Below are 27,670 nucleotides of genomic sequence, written 5' to 3'. Positions count from 1 at the left end.
ATCACCAGGGGGCAACAGTTTCCTGACAGGGGTATTTCCCAAATCTCCCTGGCCCCAGGGGCCGCGCATCTCGCGGGTGTAGGAAAGTGTCTCCTCGCCGTCAGATTATTTAGTCGCCCACGTGGCTAAACCCTGCACATGTCAAGCAGTTGTCTTCATGGGACCTTCATCTGGCGATGAGGTACTCGTGTCTGTCACTGCTTGAGCCACTGAGGTGAGCAGAATTGCAGCAGCTATGTATACATTAGGAACAATTTATCATGACTCTGATGATTCATTTTTCAATAAATATTATTCATCCATAGTGTTGCATTTTTAGTTCATCCTAGCTCGTACCCTGTGTATACAGTATAAAAGCGAATTTAACTTTTACTATTATTGCCTTTACACTGCTTCAATTTGTTGTATTGACCTTTTTCTCTATGATTACAATTTGTGGCACTGAAGTTTAATTCCTTGTTGGCTTTTTTTGTACAACGTCTGGGATTGGAATAATGGGCCAGAATTTAAGTCTAGTACCTTATGTGTGCATGGTATTTTGTGCTAGAAGTGGCTGTAAGTTTGAACACTACAAAGCAACCAGTAATTGTTTTAATTATACATGACTGAATGACATATACTGTAAATGAAACACAACATAGAGTGAATATTAAAAAAAAAAAAAAAAAGGTTAATAAAAAATGGAAATTTCTCCCACTTGCTTTCTTTGTCCACATCTTGATCCTGGCAGCTTAGAGTTGACACCAAATGCGTAAGTACCATACCACAAGAGGCAGTATTATCATCACATGTAAATAACACAACCATTGTTAGACTGTACTGGGTCTATTAGGTAAAAGCTGCTAGATGACAGTGTTGGGGGAAGCTAAAAGAAAATCTAACCCTCTTACAACTAGATGCTGTCAATGCTGGCCGAGGTGGCATTTTTGAAAGCAGGGCACCATTAAAGGGGAATACTTAAAAAATACAAAACATTTCTAAATTCAGAAAACATGTATTGCCAGCTCGTTATTATTTAAGGGTTCAACTCAGTTTGTGCACATCCACTGAAGCACAATGTAAGCAGGCCACTGTATTTGATGAGATGCAGTTCAGTCCGGTGCAGTTTTATCACGTCCATACTGGGTAGCGTTCTTTATATACATCACTGGTTCAGTTTGTGACAAAATCCGATGCTGTTGGTTTGGGAGATTTCTTGACAGGGCTGTTTCGTAGAAAAATCTATATAATTTAAATCCACCTTAATGGCATAGTCAGAAGTTAGCCTGTTGTGCTGACGTGTCACAAATCAGTGCTGGTCGTTTGGCTGTTACTTGAACCCATGGAGATGCTCTGTTTCTCACTTAGTGTCTTGACAACAGTTGCAGCAGGAGACTGGAGCACCTTACGTGAAAGTCTCATTCTACCGTCTGTTGGGTCCCGTCCAAAGTACTTGACCTGTTAGCAGAACTCGAGTTAGAGTAAAGCAGCTCAGGATGTAAACGCAGAAGGCTACTTTTGACCATGCAGCTGGCAGTTATTGACACGTACCTGTATCTGCTGTCCCACCTCTAAACCCAAAGCACTTGGGTGTTTGATCTAAAAGAGAAAAATACAAAGATATGACGTTAAAGTAGTGATTTCTTTCTCAAACACTCAGAGAAACATGGACACAAAGGCAAACAGCGTGCAGAGACAGACTCACTGACCCGTTTGTGGTCCAGTTGAGAGTTGTGCAGCAGGACAGCACTCATGTTGGGATAAAGTTTCACCATCACACCAATGTCCCTGAAGCAGTGGATGAAAAGCCCCTTAGGAGTTGTTTGAAGGCTAAATGGCTGATTTAGCCATAGTTTAATTTCCTGGTGTGAGCGGAAACATGCATAAAATTGTCCTAGATAGCATGTTGAAAGTGAGTGCTACTGACAGGCATGTTTTACCGTAGATAACGCAATGTATTAGTTTACCTTATTTCAGTGATGGTGGCTGTGTAGATAGCGCCAAACTCCAGCTGCTGCTCTTGCTGCAGAAACAAAAAGAAGAAATATGCATGCACGTTGATGCACATACTCTGTATATGTATCTATTGATGTCTGCATATATGGATCTAATGTTTTTATTTGAAACCAAACTTACTATATGTCCAGACATGACTTTACAAATGTTCATAAATACATGCAGGTGAAAACACGCACATATATGAACATACACACATTCAGATAGACGTCTGTCTTGTGCTGTCTAATGTTAGTTCCAGTGTTTTTCAGCGCAGTAATTGCGACATAGTGCAGTCCATTAATTATTTCTTATTATGCGCTTAAGAGTACGAAACGTTTTTCAGAGCCCCCTACACGTGGCAGAGACTCACATCATCTTTGCAGATCTCACTGATGAAATCTTGAGCTTCGTTCATAGCTCCTGGTGTTGGAGCGAACACAGAGAAAGTCTCCTCGTCCACCTGACTTATTGTCACACCTTAAGAAGAAAAACAAAATGTGCTGAAGTTTTCCACTTTCTGTCAAAGAGTTTGCATTGCGTAGCAGAAATAATTAAACTCGATCCTTGGCTAGTGTCACATCTCATCAACAAAGACATCCCAGTCCTGGTTGGTTTTCTGATGCACTGAAATTTGGACTTTAGATTACATGACTGTTACCTGTTTGAGCTTGTAGCCTGCGAAGGTTATAGCCTCCTGGACCAACAAAGCGAGCTCGTCTCGAGACAGGCACCCGGACATTTTCTGAGGGTAGAATAACACTCAAATGCATCAGCCCAGAATATGTTAAACTTGTTCCAAGCATGTCCCTCTTCCTTTAAGATGGACACACACATATAGGTATTTACATATATTCAACCACGACACCTACCAACAACAGGTCCGTTCTCTTTCCTAGTCTCTCTAGGTTTTACTATACATTTGTTCATGATGCCCAAGATTTCCTTCTTTGCCACTGAAACATAATAATATAGAAACAAAGGCCATCAAACGATCACAAAATACACTCACTTTATTCTTTTGTTTAAACTGTTAAGTTTCACTGCCATTTTGGTTTACCTGTGGCCTGTTGGATAGCCTCCATGACCACCCGCAGAGGCAAACCTGGTATTTTCACATCAGCCTGGAGGTTAAATAAAAGAAAAGACAGAAACCAGAAGGAGGATCACCGTAATATTGTTGATCTACAGTTTGGCAAAGCAAAGCTATGTTTTTTTTTTTTCCAGACAGGGTTCTTTTTGGCTGGGTTTTACATTGATTAACACAATCTGGCAGCGTCTTATAATAAATAATAAACTCCATGTATTTTCTGCACGCAAGTCTTAAATTAAGGCTCCAAATGTGCTTTGGTCCCCTCTTTAACGTTTCACACAGCACCAGACTATATTTACACAACACGGAAAACGGGCCAGGTGAAATATTTCTATGAAAAATTTATCTTTTCAGGTAAATTTATTTAGTTTTCCTGCTCTTTTCAGCCACAGACTGAGCCAAAAAAAAAAAAAAAGATCAGATGCAGTACCTGTAAAGCAGTGATGCCCTTGTTTGTTCCTGCCAGTTTGAAGTCCATGTCCCCAAGGTAATCCTCTATTCCCTGTTTAGAAAATAACAATCAGCTCTTATTCAAAAATCACCAAAATATTTAATCAAAGACATTGGCAATAACGTTTCGATTTGTATTGTTTATCTGCCCTCTTTCTTCCACCTGGTGGTGATAAATGATCGGTCACACACTAGGTACAGGTGTACTGTATGTACCAGAATATCAGTTAGTAATCTGTAGTCTTGGATCTCAGCAGGTTTCTCTGGGTTGGCCTTGGAGATGAGGCCGACGGCTACACCTGCCACAGCAGAAGAGATGGGTACACCTGGGAGACACAAATTTGGACATTTGAGCTACATATTATCACACAACTGTACTTTACTAAATAGCAAAGGTTATCTATCCATCTTTAAACTGTGGTGTCTATTTGCATAATAAGGACCTTTCAGAAAGCCTCTATGGTAGAACGTATAAATATTCTTTGCATTGTTGAGTTGTATGGTGTTCTGAGTATTTGTAAAATGGACAGTAGCTTCATTATTGGAAACCATTAATACCAATACTGGAAATAAATAGCAGATATTAAATGCACTAATAAAATATTTTCAAAATTGCAACTGTAGTATTTGGAATGATTATTGACTTTTAATACAACCTATTTTTTTAATTTTATGTTTAAAAAAAAAATCCTAGATTGAATTGACTGTTTTATTAGAAAATCAAATTTTATCTGCTGCATTAAAGTTAAGTAATAAAACCACATTTGAACAATGTTACTCCAGATATTATCAACAGCACAAGAGCTATCTCATGCATTCCCACTCTGGTACCTGCATCCATTAGTGCAAGGCTGCCTCCACATGCTGAAGCCATTGAGGAGGATCCTGAGAGGAGGTAAAGAGGTGGAAATAGAGAGAGGCAGAAAAAAAAAAAAAAAGAACAATAGACATTCAGACACAGTAATCCCACGTTCCTGCCTGAGAGATTCTGCCAATCAATGGTCAAATTTCCCCTTGGTGACTGTATTGTTTTAACACTTTAAAAACCCCGTCACCACACTCACCGTTTGACTCTAACACTTCTGCAGTGACTCTAATAGTGAAAGGGAAGTCTTTGGGAATGACTGGTCTCAGAGCCTTCTCAGCCAGCGCCCCTGGGAATACACAGCCATGAACAAATACAAGTACATCCACATCCTCATACACACAGTCTTTGTCCATAAGGTTCATAATGGAGATGCATGGTTAGCAGACACTGAATACCAGTAGAAGATGTAAATTTTTATACAAACCATGACCAAGCTCTCTCCTGTTGAGGCCTCCCATCTTTCCAACTTCATTGGTTGCATATGGAGGGAACTGAAATTAAAAGCAATATCGTATTATATATTAAGTCCATCTTGAAAGGATAGAGAATCAAATCTTTCACTTTACAAATGAAAAAGGGATTTTACTCACTTCATAATGAAGCATGAAGTTTTTGTCTTTGATGCCACTGCAGAAAAGAATGATGAAAGAAATGGGTTACATTGTATTAACGGTTTATTTAGTCTGTGTGGATAATTTAGGACGGGTTTGCCACAGAGGACAATGCTCTGAGTGCCATGGCATCCAGATATGACAGGAAAGTACCAAAAAGGTGGTTTCTTGTTTTTAAGAAGCAAGGGCCAATAGTACCTGAACTGTCCCGATAATGTTCAGTTTCATGTGTGAAAATGAGAGATGATTTTACCTCAAAGCTGTGGTGATTATATCTGTTTTAATACTGGATTCCAGAGAATCAAATGTGACACTGCACAGCACCTACAGGAAACAGAGGAGGATCAGGACTGAGCTTTCTGGTTTAAAAGACTTTAACAGGGTTTTTATTTTACAATCACATATTTGACTATGGCATCAGAACACAGAATTTCAATGCTCTCCCTCCTCCTGCTATTGCGTTATGTATAAAACCTGCAATATTTTATCTTTAAGAATTGCAGAAAACTGCAACGAAAATCTTCGATCCCTTAAATGAAATTTAGCCACAGTTGCATTCATGTTTTTGAAAACTGAAATTCGATTTTTTTGTGATCTTCATGCTCTTTACCCACCTGTGTTTGTCCTCTCTGAAACAGAGCGGAGCCATGGAGCGGCTTAAAGAGGTCTACGTTGCACGAAATGTTCCTTAAAGCGCTCAAGTCCCTCCCATCACACCTAAAAACACACAGAACAAAACATTGATATCATACACTAAAATATAATGTTTGAACCACTTACAAGGGCGCATCATGTGTCAAAGGAAAATACATTCACCGTGGACAGTGCTCACCTCCTGTACTCATTAAGCACTAAATTGCGGAAGATGTCTTTGCTCACAGTGTTGAAGGATTCACTGACTTCAAAGGGCTCAGCCTGAGGGAATTTTTCTACATAAAGAGAAGTCATTTGATATTTTTAAGCAGACGTATAAGTACACAAATGCAAGTACAAAGACAACGTATGTACAAAGAATGTATGACTGTGAGAAAGATTGTCATACAATTTTGAATGAGACTTAGAATTTCTAGAGGGGCCGCAACATTATTTAAAACGCTTAAATTATTTCCATGCAACACAGACACTGAGCATGCCCTACCTTTTAGGTCCTCTTCTGTTTCTAGCCGAATTTTGTTGATAGCCCCGTCTCTAGAAATCTGAAGACAAAATTATTATTGTTATTAATCAAGAGACAAGGTATTCTTCTGAAATACAAAAACATTCCCATAACTAATGCAGACTCAATCCGATTTAAATTCATCTGGCTGCTTTGATGATAATAATAATTTTACTTCACCACACAACCAAAGCAGAAACAGAAAAAACAGAATACTAACTGGCCACAGAAGGTGCCAAGAGAATGCTGACGCAAGGATGTAACTTCTAGTCGGCATATGGGGAACAGAGATCAGACTTTACCTTATCGTGCGTGTAATCAGTGAAAACGGCGTAGATCCTCTCAGAAGCTAATCTGCAAGGAAGAAAATGAAAAACAAGTCATTACTTTACATCGAAAACAATATGAATCCGATTTTTGTCACTCAATTCTGAGTAATCAAGCTCAGATACTGCTTCATCACGTTCCCCAGTGCATCCACCTTTGTCTAATTCACCGTCAATTTTATTCAGAAAAAAAAAATAAATAAATAAAAATCCATGAAAGTTATTTTGTTTCATTTTCGGAAATTATATCTAAATGCAGTTTTGGTGCTATATTCAAATTTTACACTCTCTGAATTACATTTGATCACCCTCATCAAACCGAAACTATGGTAAACAGTTTCATTATTGGACTTACTGCCGAACATGTTCCACCATGTCTGTCGGGGCTGAGAAGACCTTGACCGGGGTGCGCTTGGTGACCTTCTGCTCTCGGGCCAGCTGCTGGATGGCTTGTATGATCTGCTGGGTGTGTTTGACTCCCACCTTCACCGCGTGGCAAAAGTCCTGCTGCAGCACGTTCTCAGCTGACGCCTCAATCATCACTGGCAGACAGAGAGTCACATTAAAGAAGTGTTGAATGATGCTATTATCAGACAGACAGAGGAGATGCTTATTAATAACCGGTGACACTGAGCTGAAAATGCAGGTGCTGAGCATATTTGTGGTGATGACATCTACACCTGAGAAAATTTACAATATATTTAAGGGTGATACTGTATCTTTCCGCTACCTAACTGATCATCCTACGTGATTCTTTGACTGAAGTAAAGTCACTGAAGGAATAACCCGTCAAAATGCAGTATAATGTCCCTTTCGATGAGTAGAAAATGTAATAAAACCTTAATAATGGGTATCATCACATTAATGCACGGGCTGGCAAATTGGTGTGAAACATTTTGTTTTGATAGTGCAGTGATAATAATAACTAATATTGTTTGATAGAGTTATTACATTTTGAGTTATTGCATTCTTCCCATTCTTCCCATTCTTAAGTAGTTATTCCAACATAACACATCACATTATATTGTCCACTTCTGTAATAGTTTGTACAGTGGACATTATTGTTCTAATTGTGACATTGCCAAAAGGTTTTATTACATTTTTAACCGATTTGGGGAAACAATTCAATAATTCTGAGTAATAATGCTTCAATAATTCTACATGACTACATTTTCAGTCACATTGATTGCTGCTATATGTACACAGCAATGTTAGGCTACTTGGCTTGGAACCTAAACTTTGCAACTGAATTGTAAGCAGCTTTTATTTTATAGCATTATGACATGTTTGTGCATAAGTTTTAATGCTAAACGACTATCCGTGTCATTGCTGGTCTCAAAGTTTTTTCAGTAAACAAACACCTGAGCTTCAGCTGGGAGCTTTACGGTGTTTGCCAACTTACCCACTTGACTGCTGGGGGCTCCAGCCACAATCAGGTTAAGACTGCTGGAAGTCATCTCTGCCCTGGTGGGGTTGATCAGCAACTCTCCATCTACCATGCCCACGCGCACAGCACCTGTAAAAACACATTGCTACGAGTAGTCCCAAGCTAGATTGAAAGAAGAGTAAAGTAATACCCCCAGGAACTGTAACTGAACAGATAAGTTAAAAACCAGGATTTAGGACAATAAATCAAAATATGTGAATAGGCCTAAAAATCCCTCACCTATGGGTCCATTCCAAGGGATGTCGGATAGGGCCAGAGCAGCGGAAGCTTTAATGAAAGAAAATATTGGTTTTAGTTAACAATCTAAAATAATTATGCTCTGTTGAAAACATAGATGGCTGAGATTTAACTCACCTGCATTAATAGCCAGCACATCTGGATCATTGACACCATCAACTGCTAGCAGGTTACAAAGGATCTTAAGGAGACATGAACATATATCCACACACACACACACACACACACACACACACACACAAGTTGGAGACAGATACACATCATATCATCTTTGTTCAAAATGCAAAACAAGGCCAAAATATTATCACATAATGGTGAAAACACTTTCAAAGTGAACTGACCTGAGTGTCATAAAAGTAACCAGCCGGGAAAAGTGGTCTGATCGACCTGTCTGAGGACCACAATCATGAGGGACAGTTAGTCAAAGTACTCAAGTCAAAGATAGTCACAGTACAACATCAGTACACAGACCTACTGCATCAAAGGCACACATTTAACTAGACACATTCATATCAACTTACCTATTAGTCTGCTGGTGAGGATCTCATTGTCAGTGGTGCCCAGCTCTCGCCTCAGGTAGTTAGTGGGGATTCGACCTGCGGCAGCTGCTTTCTGTCTGTAGTCCACCTGTCAGTCAAAGTGGACATGCATTCAGCAAACAGCCCAGACAGCCCAATTTGCGCAAGATCATCTCATCCATAAGAACATCTTTTTTATTTTCTAGTCCAAGCAGACTGAGTTAAGAATGACTCATGGTCTCGGGCTGGATAACACTTTCTATCTTCTACCGAATCCATTTGCATCACATACACACACGACTAGAGACCACCTCCTCTGAATGCGCTCAATAAACATTACTCAATCACTGGGAATGTTACTTGGAGAACGTACCACAAGGGGCATGAACTGGGACGGAGAAGGCTTGGTTTTGCTCACAGCAGTGACCATCACAGAGGTATCTCCCAGCTTCAGACAGAGAAATGATGGAACAGGTTATGAAAAAATAAAAATAAAAATAAAAATGACACATGACAGCGAACATCTAGGACTGCCAAGTTTAGCCCTACAGAACACGTTATTTCTTTTCATGGAGAAGTCTTCTTCACTACATTTTCAGCAGCAATAACATACATTTTAGAGGAAAAACCTTTAATTAACACAGGCTCTATTAAACTAGGGCTGGAATACCAGCCGGGCAAATTGGACTAACTGCCCAAGGGCCCCATAGGCCCGATATTCACATACCATGTGTCAGCTGGTTTGTGTTTAATTGATTAACTACAATTTTGTTTGGCAACATACATCAATAATACACAATATCAGCTCAAATGATTAGAGCCTCAGTGTTGGTTCTGCATTAATCGTCTTGTCTACCGGTTTGTAGAGGTGCTAAAATGTACATGATACATATCCCTAAATAAATTTGTGTTTAACCAAACTACCGCAAACAAAGCGTCAGTAGACATTTTTGCCCAAGGCCGCCTAGTGGGTTTATCTAGCCTTTTTTTCTTTCTTTTTTTTTTTTTTTTTACACAGCCTTATTCCATATGGGTATCTATGTTGTACGGTCTGTACAACATAGATACCTTTAAGACTCCTGATTCAAATAAGAGAAAAAAAACTACACCAAATAACCCTTTGATACCTCTTCTAGGACAGACACAAAATAGGTGTCATATACAAAGAGGAGAAAGAAGCAGAAATAGAAGATAAGATAATAATAGGTATATAAAGTTCAAGGAAATATGAAGAATATGCATCTAAGATTACACTGGGAAACTTTCAGGGGCCACCAAGCACCTGCTTGGTGCAACTGTTGACGTTGTTTCTGTACCTGTACTACAGCAGCTCCATCAGCAAACCTGGCAAATTTCCCCGAAGAGATCTCAAGTTTCCTACAAAAAAAATCGCAACACATCAAAATATCTGAAATACGAAACCACTCACATATTTATTTATTTTTTGCAAATTACATATTTTGTTGATTTTTGAAGTATAAAGAAGTAAATACAACCCCTGCAGCAAACCTACATCGAAAATGTGTTCTTCAAACGTTAATGCACTGTTTATTTCATGAACTTAACGAATAGCCAAAAATTAAACAGTAATTGTGGCATGTGCAAAAGTCTGTGTACCCTACTAAGTCAGTACTTGGTAACCAGCCCCTCTCTTTTCCAACTGTTAAGCATGAGGTTGGAAATATTCTTCTTTTGGGTTGTGTGGCAGCCTGTTGCACAGGAAACATTACACGGAGAGAGGGAAGAATGGATTCAACTAAATATCCGCAAATACTGGCTGCAAATGTCCTACAGTCAGTCATTGTCCTGTTGTCCTATTCAGCACAATGATCCAAGCAGCTCTCAAAACAAAATCCACCGTGAAATACTTCAAGAAACGCAAAGCTGAAGCTTTTGTAGAGGCCCTCACAATCCTCAGAGTTTAACACTACTGAAAATCTGTGGGTAGGTCATAAACATGCTGTGTGTGTGTGTGTGTGTGTGTGTGTGTGTGTGTGTGTGTGTGTGTGTGTGTGTGTGAGAAAGACAGCCTAAAAATATCTCAGAATTTGAAATGCTCCACAAAGAAGAGCGGAGGGAAAATTCCTAAATCAAGAATAGAAAGAGTGATAGGTGAAGATACCAAGTACTGACTTAGTAGTAACAGCACATTAACATGTGAAGAAAGGCTCATTTTTAACGTCTGTTAGCTGCAGAGGTTGCTCAACAAAATCCACAAAATATGTAATTTGCCCAGGGGTGCCCAAACTTTTGCACGCAAATGAATTATAATTCTGTGTTCTGGAAACCAACACAGCCCAGTTGTCTGTTCTGGCTCTGGTTAAGAGCTGCTTGAGAAAAAGGCGAGGATACCAAAGCAGTTTTGTGTAGAGCTCGAGCCTCGCTCGTTGACAGATATTGGAAGGGAGTAGAAACTGAGAAAGTCAACTCACTTTTCACCAAGGTCCACTCCCACTCCTCGTGGGTTTGCATGGCTGTTGTACACACTCTGGTGACACAGGCGGACACGAAGGCGGGCAAACGAATGCCCCAGTCGGAGCAAATACCTCATATCTCAAAACCACGGAACCTAAACGAGAAAATGATCCGGCTGTCTTTTAAAATTTAGACGTACGCATGGGGGCTTCCATGACAGTTCATCACTTCGACGGAATGACGTTTTAGAGCCGCGTCTTCTGATTGGACCGACCGAGGCGAGGGTGTAACATCAAAAGTTTCCGAACCACCCGATACACAAGAGTTCCGCTTTATAAACCATGGATTTTTAACTCGAATTGGCTTTTTTTTTTTTAAACACTCATTTCTCTACACTGAGTTTGCTTTTTTGAAATACTTACACACACAGGTCTCTTTACCAACATGCGGTTTACCGCATGGATTGTGCTGTCTTACAGTATTTGTTACAGAGATGAATCAGAAATGCTGCAACATGCTTCGGTAGGCTTTTTTTTTTTTCTAGAATAATTCCAGCAATGCAATTCAAAACAAATATATATGTATAGATTCCCCATACAGACTTTATAGTACCTTGCATAATATTCATATTCTTATCCATCAGGGAAGCGTCCCAAATTGAATCTGACAACGATCCCAAAAAAAACACAGCGAGAGCCATACAGAACTATCTTCAGCGACAAGAAGAACACGGAGTCCTGCAACAGATGGTCTAGCCCCCATGGAGGCCTGACCTCAGCATCATCATGGAGTCAGTCTGGGATTATACGAGGAGACAGAAGACACTGAAACAGTCTAAATCCTCAGAAGAACTGTGGCAAGTTCTCCAAGATGCTCTGAACGACCTACCTGCCAAGTACCTTGAAAAACTGTGAGCAAATGTACCAAGGAGAATTGGTGCTGTTTTAAAGGCAAAGGGTGGTACCACTAAATATTGATTTGATTTAGTTTTTTTCTGTCTACTTCACTTTGTGTAAAGTTCATTTATAAATATAAATCATTGATGGCATTATTTTTGAAAAGTATCCTCACTTTACTTTTAGTGTCAAAAACTTCTGCACAGCCTATAACTGTACATCTATAGGATAGCTACAGATACAGTTATACAGCAATGCTAGTCAACCCCGTCGTTTGAATTTGGCCAAATTCTCATCCACATCACACTTATGTCCTCGCTTGCAATCAACCTGCGAAAGAATCGTGTTGCACGTCTGATCTATGCCCGGAAATCTGCTGTAGATACCTCCAGACCTCCAGTATCCATTGTAACCAGGAGAGACATCTGATCATGTGGACGATGGTCACAAACCTTCCACCTCCATGAGGAAAAGAATTCCTCTGCTGGGTTGAGGACACTCTGTGGTGTCTCTGTGTTTGGCTGTGTCCATGTTTACGGGAAAAACATGTTCCAGAGATTTGCCCTTTTACAGTATAGATGGCATGAAATTGAAAAGCATTTGGGTAGGTGCTCTGCTAAATTTGGGAATTAGCTGGTTGGTATTCATTTGTTTATTTATTTTCAAGATGTAAACGTAGAAAACTGGAGTCTAATTACAGTAATTTTACAAGAAGTTTTTAAAATAGTATGCAAACATGTAAAATGGACTTTAAATACACAGAGTTTTGGTGATTGTGTAGGGGTTCAGAGAGAAGTCTTCAAATTAGATTGCTATAGCAGCAGGCTACATCCCCAGTTTGTGCCTCTCATGAAGTTAAATACATGAACATGGGTTAAAGTTCTTTTTTAAAGCAGTTTTGATGCCAGACTTGAGGTTTTAGAGCTTGATTATGCAGTTCAGAATGGCATGCAGAGATGTCTGGTTTTGACTGTTAAAATGGCACGTTTCTCATTCCTTAAGATCTTTTAAAACTGTTGTAACTGCTGTTAATTCATGTGTATGAGTTATTGATTTGAGGTAACAAATAAAGGAATTAAATGATACAAATGACTAATTCCTGCACATAAGTTGTCAAAAATTTTACCCCTTTAGATTTACACATTTACATTTATATCTACCAGGCTACAGATGAGTAGCCTAACTCATAGGATCACAATGTATTTCTCAAATTTAAAGCAGCTTCAAGAACTGTTATAAGTCCTGGCAATATAATTAATGTCCATTTAAAACAAAGTATAAGTCTCTGAAAGTAGACTGGCATAAGAAAGAAGGTGGCAGCCTATGATTCAAACATGCAATTTGAAAGCCTCACCATTAGGTGTCAGGAATACCCTACAGAGACCATCTGTCAGCTTCTAAGAACATTTATAAATAAACTGACCAACTGCCTCCCTTTAATAATACATGCACCACTGTACACCGTATACTTATTAAATTAATTTGAGGATCTGTGGCAATATTCTTTATTAAGTTTGACAGCCACAGGCTACTTTTTATATATACACCTATCAAAGATCAAGGTCCTTTTAAATGTATTTCGCAACAGGCAAGAAAAATTGTTAAGTGTGTTTGTTTGTATCTCCTTCACATAGTGCAAAGGAGCCTCGGGTCTAGCCTGCTGTAAAGTAGTCAAGTAAAGATAACTGTTACTGTTAACTGTTAAATGTTGCTGGAAAACATGGACTCACTGTGTGTTTCAAAAAGCCAGTCTATTCATGTGTCAGTACAGCAGAGAGCCGGTAAATCACTGACCTTGCGAGCTGATCAACCAGTCAGTCTGGAAGTTACTTTACCAGCCAGACAGCCCTCCAGTCTGTCAGTGAGCCAACATGCTAACAGTGGGTCCGCTGCAGTTGTTATGGCAACAGATCAGTGTTAACGGCATCTCTAACACTCTCTGGATTACTTTCACACATACACACACTTGTGCACGAGCCAAACACATGCACACACTCCGGCTAATTGCAGGGGAGAATAGCAGGACTTTACACAAGCACACATTCCCATTATTATGGAGGTTTCGTCTCGTATTATCTTGTTTCCATGGCTCCAGGGCACATTGGGATCTCATTATTACCAAGCAGAGCCATGGACTATTAGTGCGTAATGAACCAGTCAGTGTTTTGTGGTAGTATACAAGGGTCATAAACAGCTCAGTGGAGGATGCTGTGTTGCCTTGTCTTGAAGAGGTTTTACTTTTTGGAGAATCTGCTTGTATAAATGTCCGTCGACCAACGTAGAAATCAATGTCATCTGTCAACTGTGTCTCATTCTATATATCAGTCTAAATCTAGTAATCCTACAGAGACCTCTGGGACCTTTGAAATGATTTGAACCACTCTGTGTAAAAGAGACAAAGCATTTATGTATGTGATTGATCACTGGATTCACATTTCAAGACAGTAAACTGACCAAATTTTAAGATTGAACACCAAGACAGACAACCAAACACAATGTCATTTCTTTCTTTGTAAATGCATGAGTGGTGCAATTTTTTGGAGAATACTTGCAAAACAGTTCAAGCCAGAGCAATCGATCTTCAAGTGATGGAATATGTATGAAGTGTGTGTGTGTGTGTGTGTGTGTGTGTGTGTGTGTGTGTGTGTGTGTGTGTGTGTGTGTGTGTGTGTGTGTGTGTGTGTGTGTGTGTGTGTGTGTGTGTATGTGTGCGCGCCGCGGTCACTTCAGGACTCAGGAGGTTTAGGTGCTATTCTGATTTTCATGCTGCAGTGTTTCAGGAGGTGACAACGGGAAAGTCTGCATGAGCGCTGCACTGATCTCTTGAACAACATGAACAAACACACACATGCAGAATCCACAGGATTTTCAGAAGGGATGACAACTGAGGTTTGTCTGGGTCTTTGGCAACCACACATGGCTGTGTCTTCAAAGGGAGATTATCTATCATCCTAAACATCCAGTGAAAGCTTCACTGAACAGACTTTTTTTTTCGTGTGGAAACCTGTGACAAGTATTTTTTTGTAACTCCTTTTACTACGATTTGACTGACCAGACTGCAGCATTGGGCATATCCTAATTTCATCAGCCGTTATGTTGAAATAGCTTGCGTTGATTCTTTTCTGTGGTTAAAGAACATCTCACCACTGCTCCTCCCTGTCCATGAAAAGCCAGTAACTGGATCCACCCTCCTCTGACTGATATGGATATGCATAAGCTTGAGGGAACCATCGTTTAGACAGCTCTTCGCGACTTGAACTGTCAAGGCTTGACTTTCTTTGTCACAAGTGTGATAATTACACCATGGCACACATCAAGGGGCGACATAATGAGGTTTCACGCTTACAGAGGGAAGCAGAGAAGAATTATAGCTTTCGGCAAAGCTTCTTGCTCCGGCAGTACCATACAGAAGTGCACAATGGTGGTGAAGTACTCTGTTTAAGTAAAAGTACTAATACTAATGAAACGTCAGGGATTGTAACACCCAGTCCTACTAATGAATCTGTACATATACTCCATCACAAATAAAAGTCCTGAATTGAAAACGATATTCAGGGAAAAACGATACAAGTATAATCAGGAAAATGTACCAAACACGAAAGTGCTCAATGCAGGAAAATGGGCTCTGTGAGTATAAAACGCTTATAAATTATATAACTACATTATTATTACTCACGCATTAATGTGTAAGTAGCAGTTTACTGCTGTACCTGGCAAAGGTGCAGATATGGCATATGAGTATAAAAATGACTTACATGAATATAAAAACAGTTAACTGACTTTAAACTTATCACAAATCACTCTATGATAGATCGAAAAGTATCCAGTGGCAGGTTAGCTTTGTCAGTATGAAGCTTCCATAATAAATTAGCCTCACAGGATCAGTCTATTGATTGGATACAGATTACAAAACCCCCAGCATGTCTGTGAGTGTGGACTGCCTGGATATGATGATTCATAGATAAGTGGGTAAGTGTCTCATCCTGTGTGATTCATGCACAATAAACAACAAGCTGATGCAGTGCCAACCAACCAAGCCAGAGTATGAATCAATGACTGATGAAGAACATGGACAAAGTATGTCATAAAGGAACTGAGAGGGCACTTTTTTTTCCCCTGAGGGTCTCGATAATACCGTTGTGGGTCATGTTGGATGGCAGTAACAGTAACAGTTATGATAAAAATCAAATTCATTGGTTTCAGACAGTTACTGGATGCAGTTACCAGAGGGCAAAATGTAGAAAGTGCACAGCTCTTATGTTTAAATCATGAAAAACAATTTCAGCGGGGCGAATAATCTTCACAGCATAAATAAAACCACCCTTGCCCAGAACAAATCCAGTGCTAATTTGGTTTAGGTCTTACAATAAACGTTTTTGTGAAACGTACCAAGTAACTAATCTTTGTTTAATCACAACTCTGACCCCTGCATTCCTAAATATTGGCTCTCTGCAATGTTGTTGATCTAAAAAGCCTCAGACATAGGGGAGTTAGAGTAATTTAAAGCCTTGAGGTCTGGACTGCAAAGGGCTGATTACTTTTTGGTCTCAAGCCTTGAATCCAGATCGGTCATTAAGCCTCATCTTGAGGACCTCAGACTCTGCTGTGGCTCACGATGCGTTAAATGATCTAAATATAGCAATAACACAGACCAGGACAAACCGGAAATATGGGGCACAAAATATTGAAATAAATAATAAAAAAATGTAGAACAGGTAAAATATGAATAATAAATTAGTCTTAATCAATATTCTGACCCCCTGTGACTGTGCCACAGTAGGTCTTAGTCATTTCAACGGGAGATTTGATTGTTAGGCATTGATTTCCCAATGCAGCACTGAGAGAGAGTGGATGGTCAATGACCTCCACTGCAAAGATAAAGGTCAGGCCTTGTTTTATCAATCTAGAAAGGCACGAGTAATATTTGATGATGTTAAAGGTGTGTTTCTTGTGCTGTCGTTTCCATGGAGTTTTGTTATTATTGTCATGTTTATGATAGTGAATTTTTACATGCATCTTTTCACAACCTTGGGTCTGGAGGGGAAACTAAACACAGGTTAATATACAGTACATACCCAGACTACCTTATTTTACTGAAACATATTTGTAAAAAGTCCAACTGACCACGTGTTCATCAGTCCACCAAGGAGAGGCTTCCAACATTGTGAGTATTTATCAAATTTATAACCGCCTGGCGTAAGGATGGTAATGTTGGTCAGTCTATTCAACACAGGAACAAAGCAAGATCTCTCTACTACCACTGACCAGATTATCCTCAAATTCATCATGAAAAATAATGATACCAAGGCTATGATTCCAAAGACTTTGGGCACCTCCTGACACTTTGTCAAGCCTGATGACTGGTTCGATGTGACAAGGAATTTCAGTAAATATTGACCAGATTGATGGTAAATTTGGTATGAATATTCATTTTCATAATGTATATTCATATATTCTAATAATTGTCAACAGAATTCCAATAAATTTATCAAACATGCACTTTTATTCAGAATATGCTGTTTGTTTTTGACTTGTGCACGTGGCTTTTTGTATGAGGATTTATTAGTCAAGAGCACCAGGGTTCCGTATTATCCATTATCAACAGAAACATAACTACACTTTCCATCTTCCTACGGTATTATTCATATTAACTTATTATGGATATTCAAAACAGGTTATATGTTACTTGAAGAAAGAGAAAATGGTAACTACTCAAACAATTCTGCCCAGCATTACTCAGCCCACCCTGCATTTAGGGTCACATGAGATCATCTCAGCACCAAATCAAAATGTTTGTGGTGACTTGTAAATTCCTGTGAAATAACTAACAGGAAACTACAGTCAACTATAGAGAACAGAAAGAGAATTGTATCTGAGAGAGGAGCTGCGAGGTTATCCAGTTGCTCAGGGAGAGAATTTATTTTTTTCATTTGTGGATTTCAGAGCAGAACTGCTCGGTGGTCGGTGGATATTTTTTACTCCTGGGCTAGATTAATGCCAACTAGAGGAAAAAATTCCATGTGTTTCCATGTGTACACATTGGTTCCGTAGAGTTTTAGCCAGAAGAGCTGGTTGGTGGGCTTCCGCCGGCTTTAATAGCTGAGTGTGTGTGTGTGTGTGTGAGGAATGCTGCTGTGGGTCTGTGCAATCACTGACTCACTGGGCGGAGGTGGATGCTGCTTTGTGACAAAACTTAAAAGCATCATGAATAATAGAGTTTGATGAAACAGGCACGAGCGCCCAGTTCAGTCCAAGGTTAATGAATCCCACAACAACACAAACAAATGCTAACAGGCGCACACAATCACTAGCGCACCGAGCTATACAAAACATCCATCTACACCTCCACAGTAGCTTAGCAGAACATAATTGTGTTCAGGCTGCTATGTGGGTAAGCAGGCACTGCACGAGCCATGAGAAGTTTTCATTATCTGCGTCAATGTTTAATTGTGTGCTGGGGTGATAAGGTGAGTAGAGATGTGTGTGGGTTGCCTCAGAAAAGGCCCATATTTGATTTGAAAAGATTTGGTTTGAGTAGATTCTGAAACAAATTCCCCTTTTTATTTTACATCATTAAGATAAGATAAACGTCCCTGTTCTCGGAGGGGAAATTGAATCTTTGTGGGAGCAATGGGCAAAAGGATGACTGGAGAACAAAGTACAAAATGTATAAAAGGCCCCGAAAACCCTTTTTTCCTCAATTAGCTTGTTACTCTAAGCGACGGGGTCCTACATGGACACAACATTTCAGTTTTTAATATTTCAAATGAAAATATTTTAAGTATTTTTTTCTTCTTCTCACTGGTTTGAAGTGGGTGGAACTCGACTGGAAAAAAAAGTGGTCAAATTTATGCATCTCTACCAATCCAGATGTCGCCACATTTTATTCAGAGTGTGATGACAGATGTGGCGCTGTTTGCTTGTGTTTCCAGACCACTGTCAGTGAAATCTGACAAAACGACACCCCCACACAGCCGCGATTATTCAGATTAGCTGAGTTTGTGAGGGTAAAAGTTTGTTGTTGTTTTTTTTGTTGGAAAAAACATTTGATTTGATTGATTATTAATGTTATAGAGAAATACTTGAAGCTAGATAATGCATCTTTTGAAAGCATAAACAAACACATTCATCTTCCCACAAATGGAAAGTTTAATTAGCGAGCAATAAAACACACTCTTGCTCAGTTGAATACACTGCAGGGTTTTGCTGCTACACCCTCACTCGGTCCGTTATGACCAGTAGCGTATGGTGGCTAATGTCAGCTGATGCTAGCAAAATTTAGATAGATATTCCTGTATAAAGCATATTACCAAGTAAAAAGCAGAGCCTGATTGAACTGATTGAACTGATTGAACCTCTGGATGAAAACGCAGATTTCAGTGTGAGAGACAGACAAATGCAGAAAATAAAATGCATTTACCGATAGTTTGGAGGGCTGTTTTGGGCGTACAGTACATTGGATATTGAAAAAGCAGCACTGTACGTTGTAACCTCCCGATGTGCACTCACTCAATTTACATCCCTCTCGTCAGACCCGTTTTGCGGAAAACAAGACACGACAGGTACAGTCGGGATCTCAAACCGTTTCGCCTCCAGCTGAAGCGCCAACAACACCAGCCGTTATTCTAAGTGCAAACGAGAACCTCTGCTTATCCAAGAGAGCTGCTGCTGCTGCTGAAGTGTGCTTATCAAACCTTTTTAAGGGAGCATACGATAATTCACTCACTTTCACTCGGTTCCTGAGAGGTGATGCAGGTCCCGAGATCCCAAATCACCGATCGTGCTTTAGTTGACTATTTGCCCTTCGATTCGGTAACAGGGCCTCTAATGGGCCTGTGCTGCCTATTCATACTGATAGAGCCATTGATCAATTGTTGATTAAGTGTCTCCTGCTTCTATAGTGAATAATCGTGGGTCTGGATTTATCTTGCAGTCACCTACTTTAATGCTGACACATCTGAAATTAATACTGTGAACCGTACAGTTTAAAATAACTGGATGTTGGTGCAAACTGAAGTTCCCCATGCATTTCTTGATTCAAATTTGTCTTTGACAGCTGCATATGCTGTAGCACAGTAAGTCCCCAGTACAGAACTTCATTCAGCAGGAGCTATTGTTTAGCATTTTTGTTTGAAAAATGACTCAAATGACTCAAAATAGTTGCTTATAAAATAGTTAGGATGTGATATAGAGCAACAATCAGTTTATCTTAAGAAAATTCACCTGCAACTACTCAGTCAATTGATTGATGCCATTTTTCAAGCAAAACTGGAGAAACGTGATGGTTCCAGGTTCTCAAATGTGAGAAATCCCAGCTTTACCTGCTCTCACGTCGTAGCAAATTGATTTTTTTGGGGAGGTTTTGGGCTGTACCAAGACATTTGAAGTCGTCACCTTGCTGTAGAATATTATGATGTGAGTATTTTCTCACTGGTTCTTGAGGTTTTCACCGACCACGCGAACAATCGAGGAAACAACCAGCAGATCGATCAGCGATGAAAATAATTTCCCACACAAGGGAAGTGCATCTTGTCAGCTTGATGAGGGTCATTTTCTATTATCGGACGTTGATTTTTTTTTTTTTTTTTTTTTTAACCCCCTCTACATCTTTTAACAGAGCTCGCGGAGTAATCCCCCCGTGCACATTTACAGTAGCCTCTCTGCACGTTACCCACCAGGTGTCAGTAGCCTACTTGCCTTGCCGCCGTTAGTGCGCTTGAACGGCGCAAAACGCACGCACGGATCCCAAGTATTTCCACTCTCCGAGGAGTAAAACAGTCAAAAAACTGTTTAGCATGCCGCAGCACGCAAATGACATCACTTGAAACGTCTTCCCTCCCCATTTTATGTCTGCCTCATTCCTCCAGACCCTTTGCTTCAGCGCTTCAACTATGGGAATTGCGGTGGATGAACAAATGTTTTTTTCTAAGAGCCATTACGGACACTTGGAAATCTAGATGGGCAGGGATGCTCTGGCCAATGCCCTATTTTTCCTTCAGAGCGACAGAGGCGGAGGGAGATGCACAGGAGAGGCAGAGAGGGAGGCGGTCCCTCCGGCGTCCTCCAGTCAAGCCCCTCTCCACTCTCTGTTCAGTACCATGCAGCATTTGAACGGAGGCAGACGGAGGAGGGAGGGAGGGGGAACCATTGACCTGGCAGAAATGACATTAAAATAAATATGAGGACTAAACCGACGATTTGAAAAACCGGGATCTTAAACCTCTGGATTTGTCCGCACTGGGTGTTTACTTTTTTCCCGCTGAGTCGTGTCGGAGGAATATTTCCCCTTAACGTTAGATTCGTCTCAGTGAGGACAGATCTTGCTCCAGTGACTATCCTTTTTTTTTTTTAATTTATTTATTTTTTATTCCCCCTCACAGTAAGCCGCTCCAGGGTAAAACCATACCTGGCACAGGTCTCGTGTAGTCTGTCTTCACTCGCTTCTGTAGACAGGACGCCAAATTAGAGATTTAGCAGATTTTTTTTTTTTTTTTTTGCTCTAATTAGGGAATTACACACACACACACACACACACACACACACACACACACACACACACACACACACACACACACACACAATGTGATTCCCTGCCCTTCCCATGAGGTAGCCAAGCCCCGTCGTTGGCATCTGAAACAGCTGGGTCGCGTCGAGAAGATTGTGGATTAACGTTTTGTTTTTTTTCTTTTTTCTTTTTTTTTTTCCTTCTCTCCTTTTCCTTTTCTCCGAGAAACCCCCCGGACGTGCTTCAGTGGCCTTTAGCCAAAATGAGCGTCGATTTAATTGAATCAGCTACATGAGTGGAGTCCAAACAAACACGTATTTCTCCTAAGGAGTGCACTTTTTTTTTTTTCTCTCTCTCTCTCTCTCTCCTCCATATCTGCTGAAACAAACGGCGCCAGACGCTCTGGAAAATATGGAAAGCGAGGTTTTCAGCCCTTTGCTGGAGCAGTTCATGCTCACGCCTCTGGTCTGCTGGGTAAGATCCCTGATGAACTATTCCAGCGTGTTTTTAAGCTCTCTCATTAAACACCTCTGCCCCGCGAAAGCGTTTCTTTCGAGCGTTTATTTATTGTCTTAACGCCCGTTTGCATTGTCCCGTTTATTTTACAGGTGAAGACGGTCGGGCAGCCGTCGGTGACCGACGGCACCAAATTATCGGAATATATTGAGTTGGTGGACGGGATTTACCTGAACGAGATAATGCTTGAGATGTAAGTAATCTGACACACTCAGAAATGCTCCAGACCGACCCATCTGTCCCCGGCGCTGGCCACCGCAGTGTCAGGATTAGCCAAATGAGGCCATGCCGACCCTGCGCTTGGGTCCTCAAACGCACCATGTGGATGCTTGTACCTATGCCTCAAAAGCTTGGAAAATACAGGCAGTCACTTCCAATAGTTGGATAGAAAGATATACAGTTTGTGGAGTTTGTTTGTTTGTTTTTTTTAGCCGAGTGTACAGGGTCTGTAGGTGTGGAGGAGGACTGAGATGACACTGACCCCGGGGCCCTTTTGTGAGGTCATCCCCATGTGAGCAAATTGAGCCATTCTTCAAGGAGCCCAGCCTCTGTCCAGCGTTTGAAATTGAATTGGAGTGAATGTAGGCTACGCACAAAGGGATCTTGTATTGGGTACAATGAGGGGTCACACTGTCAGAAATCTTTGCAGACAGCTATTGTTAGGGTCCCCCGGAGCTGTGCAGACTGTCTGCAAGCATCCGCGGTGGAAGGAGACAGCGAGCAGCTCCACAACTTTCCATTGCTCTGCTTTCCTCAGCCACCCTACACTGTCATCCGCGGCCAACTGGCAAGACACCCCGCCCCTGGAGGCGGCAGCGCTCACGTTTGCTGCTGTGCTTTAGATTGAACTAGAAAATAGTAGCCTCAAGTGGAGAAACACTGGTAGCAGCACAGAGTCTTAATGCAGATTACACGGCGATGCAGCAGGCCAGCACAGACGCTTTTTTTTTTTTTTTTCCAGTTAAAAGGGAAGTAAATGCTAAGGCAGGTCTCTGGATGGTGAGACAGGGTGACTGCTGGATGAGGCTGAGGCATTAGATGTCAAATCTGTCTGTCTTTCCAGTCAGCTCCTAGCAGTTTATAGCATGACAGAAGACAATTTTCCTTTTCTTTGTCTGGTTCCAGACTGCTGCTTCCCACTAGCCAAACATTTTTTCATATTTTCCACTAATGCTACACTCTGCACTGTCAGCATTTACCCCTCCTGCCTGCCTGTCGAAGGAGCTTTCAACCCAGCTTGCTTCCAGTGGAATTGATTTTCACTTCTCAAGAGATTATAATGTGTCGCACTTTGATGGGACAACTTTGTGTGTTACCGCTGGTCTTCTGTACAAATCTTTCTTTGCATTTGTGGCTGTGCAGAATTTACTTCAGTATCCAGTGTGAATTGTTTTGAGAAGGATTAAGCTGTAGCTGTGTTGCATGAGGAGCTGGTTATCCCGACTGGCTGTTTCCTGTCTCTGGCTGGTGTCCTCTTCCTCCTGCTCTGCTCTCTTCCACCGTCCTCGACCTCCTGCTGCTCAGCTGTATCACTCTACTAAGCTGCCTACCTTCAGGTTTCAACTGTCTCTGCCACAACTTCAAAACAGAAAGTTGTTTAGGGAGGTCATTGCAGGTTCAGTTGGACAAGGGCTTATTTCCTCTTCCATGCGCAGCCTCTTCGAAACGGTTTACGAGCAAGCAGTATTTTTAGAGTATTTTCCCCCATGGTACATTGTACAGTGGAAAGCAACCGGAAGGATATGAGGGGGAAGGGTTGGAGGAGTGAGTGTGAGAGCAAATGATTTGCCAAAATGGCTGAAAACTTTAAACATGACCGGGATGATGTGCAAAGAAAAAAACAAGCAATGTGACATGCAAAAGACAAATTCAAGCCCCCGGTTTGCTGAGCCACATGGAAACTCCTCAGATCTACCTATTAAGACTTAAGGTGTTTGACTAGGTACCCAGTAGGAATTCGGTCTGCGAGTAAAAGGAATGAGCTGGATGGGAATATTCTGTGGCTGGTTGAGTGCTCCTGTAGAGAACAGCCAGCGTTGAGCTGAAATGAACTGTGACTGGCTTAGTGATCGCCTGACAGGATGTCAGGGATTGCCAGTCACAGCCAGCTCTGTGTGCTTACGTTTGTGTGTGTGTTCCTTTCTGCAGGGCTTCTGTGTCTGCGTGGGAGTATATGTATCTGTGGGCCTTGGTTTTTGACCGAGGCAGCTGTTTGTAGTTGTCTTGCCCAGGCACCCTCCCACACAGAAGGCCCACAGTACTGGTCAGATGCTATGTTGGAGAGACTGCTCCTTGTTTGCCTCTCCCACTTTACCAGCACTACGTGTTCACCTCCAGTAGGCTCGGCGAACTAAAATAGACTGTATCATTAGCTAAAGTGCACGTTACAGCTCATGCATCAAACCTTTGGCGCTGTTGCGGGGAGTTTTGGATGGCGACACCCATCAAAGACACATGCTGTATCTTTTTTTCTCAGTCCTATTCATTTTTTTAAAAAACTCAGCGTGAGTTCTTTCATCGTTAAAAGGAAGAAATGTAGATGAAACGGTACATTATCCAAAGTTTGATCACATTTTAAGCTGTATGTTGACTGGGAGAATTAAAAGGCTCTTTAGCAATGCCTCCGTCCCTCCCTTCATCTCTGTCTTACACTGTTACTCTCGTTAAAAGAGGCTTAGAAACCACAGGTGACTTTTCCAACGTCTTTAAAGGACGGTAGGTAATAATTAACAGGGCTTGTATTGGCTCCCATTCTTGGGCTCCCACAAACGCACTCTCACTTATTCGTTTTTGTTTTCTCCTCAACCCCTCCGTTCTGACAGCTTGAAATATGTTCTACTGACTGTTGGTCGGGATCGCGCTGCTTGTGATTGATCCAGTCGGGCTAAAAAGGCTCTGCTGGGGCTAGCCCCCCACACAGTGGCTGTTGTTTTCGCTCAAAAAAAAACATCACTCTGTAGATGAAGAAAATTTTCTTTGAAGCCAAGAGACACGCTTGTCTTCCAGAGTGGATGATGAAACTCCAAAAATGCACACACATTAGTAGATGAGAGTCAGAGTGCAGGAATGTGGACACAAACCATTGGTAATTATGGTTGAATTATTTTACTTGAAAATATTCTTCTCTTTCTCGTTTGTAAACTCACACTTTACGTACCCAGGCCGAAGAAACTTGAGCTTTTCTCATTTTTACTGGTGCTGCCAGCTGTTGTGTTGCTGTGTGACACTAAGCAAGAGACATAGCAGAAAGCCTGGCAGCAGTTGTCATCGGGGCAGCATGGGGGGAAAAAAAAAAAAAAAAAGAGCCCCCAGGATTTTCTAACGGTTTGCTGACACCCAGATGGCTACCCCCTCTCTCCCCGCCCTCTTGTGACTGACATTAACTAGCCAATTAGATTCCCTCCTCAGCACTGTCAGACCAATTAGTTTTCCCGCTTAGCAAGTGGGGGCCAATTAAATTTTTGTCAGAGTGACAACTGTCCAGTTCAATTCTTTGCTCCCCTGCCAATTCTGTGGACCGTTCAGTCAGGTTGTCTTCTATGGGCTGTTGGGCAAGATTCGTGTGAGTGAGGAATTAAAATAATTTGACCTGATGTGTCCTACCTGATTTTCTTGCGCAGCAGGTTAACTTGCACTTTTTTTACACACCGCGCGGTTATCTAACCCAACTTCAACCCCGAACATTTGTCAGAAACTTCTATCGTTTACTAATTTTGGTGACGAAAGTGCGGAGCGTGGAGAGGTAAAACGCACGTTGATTATGAAAAGAATGCTGCTATGCATGTTCCGAAGGGGAATGTTTATGCCCTGGCGGATCCGTGCATGTCTGTAAATCTGTCTGACTGGCTGCATTCGGATGAGTGTATAACTAGGGTGAAGGTAACTGTCACCTTCCAGGGTTTTCATCTGCATAATTTTTCTCTGCAGACGATGGTGCTTGCCAGTGGTTGTCTATCATAAAGAGGTAAACCTACGAGTCGGTGAATATGGATCTATTAATACTGACTGCAGAGTTGAAATTCCGTTTTCCTCTCAAGGCCACACTACAGTAAATTGAGTGTGTAGGCTCACATACACAGGATGTAGTCCTCACTACACCTGTCCTTTCGTGACAGAATTCGCTTTTCGACACACATGCACACACTCTTGACCGAACTTGACCGATGAGCTTCGTAGCAGAGTTTTGGTTTCGGGGACAAGAATGAAAGACGTGTTGGTTTTAAGTCCTGGACTTACACCCCGATTGGTCTGTCGTTGAAGATGACCTTCTTTTGTTGTACACGGTCAGATGCGTCATTTGATTCTCTTGTAATTGTTATTTTAATGTATGGAGGCTACGTTATGCTATGCTTTTTATGGCTTTGTTGCTGTAGTGGAATATTCTGAGGTTAGACAACCATCTGGGAACGTTTTATTATTCCAGGCAGAATCTAAGTAAGGCCACGTACAAAGAGACGTTTGAGCCGGCTCTTCTCCTTTTGTTTGTCACAATCTTACATTCATCGCTTCTATTGTTTTTCGAATGAGAAACCCTGGCTGTTTGAGAAGTGTAGGTGATAACAAAGTTGGAGACGGTTTAATGCATAAATGAAAAATTTCCTTGTCTTATTCATGTGACATCTTGAACCTTTTTTTTCTTTTTTTCTCACCTTGTTTTTGTTTCTTCTCTCTGTCCTTTATTTCTCCACACTTCAGTTCTTCTCCCCATCATCCATTTTTTTTTTTTTTTTTTTTTTTAATCACTCCCATTCATCCTCCTGCTGGTTTTGTTTATCTTCTTCATCTCTGTGTCTGCTGTTCTGTCCCTGCCTCACCTCTCCTACCCTCCCTCCTCTTTCTCTCCTCTGTTTTCTTTGAGCAGCACGTTGAAGCCTTTGTGGGCTGTTTCTGGGGCTCGTTGCAACAGACATAGTTGGGATTCCAGCTGGACTGGAGAAAGGAGGCAGAGAGAGCTGCTGCTGGGATGTCAGTCTGTTCAGTTCCCCCTCTGCTGCTCCTCGGACTGCGGGGTCCACAGCTTTCTACATCACGGTGTAGAATCGGACAATAATCTGGCAACTCCCGTCATTATCTTTGTGCCATGCCATTCTCTCCGTGACTGTCTAGCAGGAGGATGTGTGTCATGTCAGACAGGAAACAGCAGCTGTGACCTTGAGAGGACACAACTTTAACAAGGCTGTGTTAATGTGAGGCTCTCAAAACCTCAGAACCAGGGCCATGTCAACCCCGAAGGGATCATTTTAGGACTTTAGACACAGGTTTGCTCTTAGTTTTTCTGCTCTAGCAATTCAAAGTCAGTCCGATATACAGTGGTTGACATTTACAGCAATGTATTATCAAGATTACTGGAATTTCTGGGCTTCAACATGTTCAGCATTTGTCAGGAAACGGCATAGATATTGCCACTTAAGTGGTCAATTGTGCTGCACTTCATTTGACTACAAATTTTTGTTTTTGGTTGACTGACTGCTTGTACTGTTAACTTGGGGGCATGCTAATAGGAATCAGGATAAATGTAAATTCTTAAATACTTATTAATTATTTACCACGAGCTAATAGAGAACCAGGCCTTTTTTTTTTTTTTTTAGACTGAAACATTACTAGAGACTAGTGTTTATTTGTAATTTCCCTTTCCCCCTGCTTCGTACTTGATTATAC

General features: G+C 41.1%; 2 protein-coding genes across 6 annotated transcripts in view; one reads left to right on the top strand and one right to left on the bottom strand.

The window, feature by feature from the left end:
* Nucleotides 1-651: 651 nt before the first annotated feature.
* On the bottom strand, nucleotides 652-11,341 carry LOC120796926 (polyribonucleotide nucleotidyltransferase 1, mitochondrial). The gene is made up of 28 exons (XM_040140113.1): nucleotides 11,113-11,341; nucleotides 9,997-10,057; nucleotides 9,054-9,128; nucleotides 8,684-8,789; nucleotides 8,504-8,553; nucleotides 8,280-8,343; nucleotides 8,145-8,192; nucleotides 7,881-7,994; nucleotides 6,834-7,020; nucleotides 6,455-6,506; nucleotides 6,135-6,192; nucleotides 5,829-5,925; nucleotides 5,611-5,713; nucleotides 5,250-5,320; nucleotides 4,976-5,012; nucleotides 4,810-4,876; nucleotides 4,582-4,671; nucleotides 4,349-4,402; nucleotides 3,734-3,843; nucleotides 3,498-3,569; nucleotides 3,035-3,098; nucleotides 2,847-2,930; nucleotides 2,636-2,719; nucleotides 2,348-2,454; nucleotides 1,947-2,002; nucleotides 1,689-1,767; nucleotides 1,531-1,578; nucleotides 652-1,437 (listed from the first exon to the last, which is right to left on the bottom strand). Exons 1-28 carry the CDS (start codon nucleotides 11,229-11,231, stop codon nucleotides 1,282-1,284), a joined length of 2,313 nt encoding a protein of 770 aa, XP_039996047.1. The 5' UTR covers nucleotides 11,232-11,341; the 3' UTR covers nucleotides 652-1,281.
* A 10,211-nt stretch (nucleotides 11,342-21,552) lies between these two features.
* The window catches only part of LOC120796350 (girdin-like), a 66,971-nt gene continuing 60,853 nt past the window's right edge, over nucleotides 21,553-27,670 (top strand). For all 5 annotated transcript variants that reach the window (XR_005708372.1, XM_040139092.1, XM_040139093.1 and 2 more), the window contains exons 1-2: nucleotides 21,553-21,970; nucleotides 22,105-22,205. Coding sequence is in view for 4 of the 5 variants with exons in the window: in XM_040139092.1 (XP_039995026.1) it covers nucleotides 21,908-21,970; nucleotides 22,105-22,205 (164 nt within the window). In the remaining variant the exon portion in view is untranslated. The remainder of the gene's footprint in view (nucleotides 21,971-22,104; nucleotides 22,206-27,670) is intronic.

Source organism: Xiphias gladius, chromosome 11 (assembly GCF_016859285.1).
Source record: "Xiphias gladius isolate SHS-SW01 ecotype Sanya breed wild chromosome 11, ASM1685928v1, whole genome shotgun sequence".
Taxonomy (NCBI): Eukaryota; Metazoa; Chordata; class Actinopteri; order Istiophoriformes; family Xiphiidae; genus Xiphias; species Xiphias gladius.
The sequence above is the reverse complement of the archived record's forward strand: the minus strand, read 5'-3'. Positions and strand labels throughout refer to the sequence as shown.

Bases quoted from the DNA above. Each gene is read 5' to 3' on its own strand.
- LOC120796926 (XM_040140113.1), bottom strand. From the start codon at position 11,231: ATGAGGTATTTGCTCCGACTGGGGCATTCGTTTGCCCGCCTTCGTGTC. The intron at 8,554-8,683 runs GTAAGTTGATAT...TGTGGTCCTCAG, and splicing joins CCTCACCAGCAGACTAATAG to ACAGGTCGATCAGACCACTT. The intron at 7,021-7,880 runs GTAAGTTGGCAA...TCTGTCTGCCAG, and splicing joins AGCCCCCAGCAGTCAAGTGG to TGATGATTGAGGCGTCAGCT.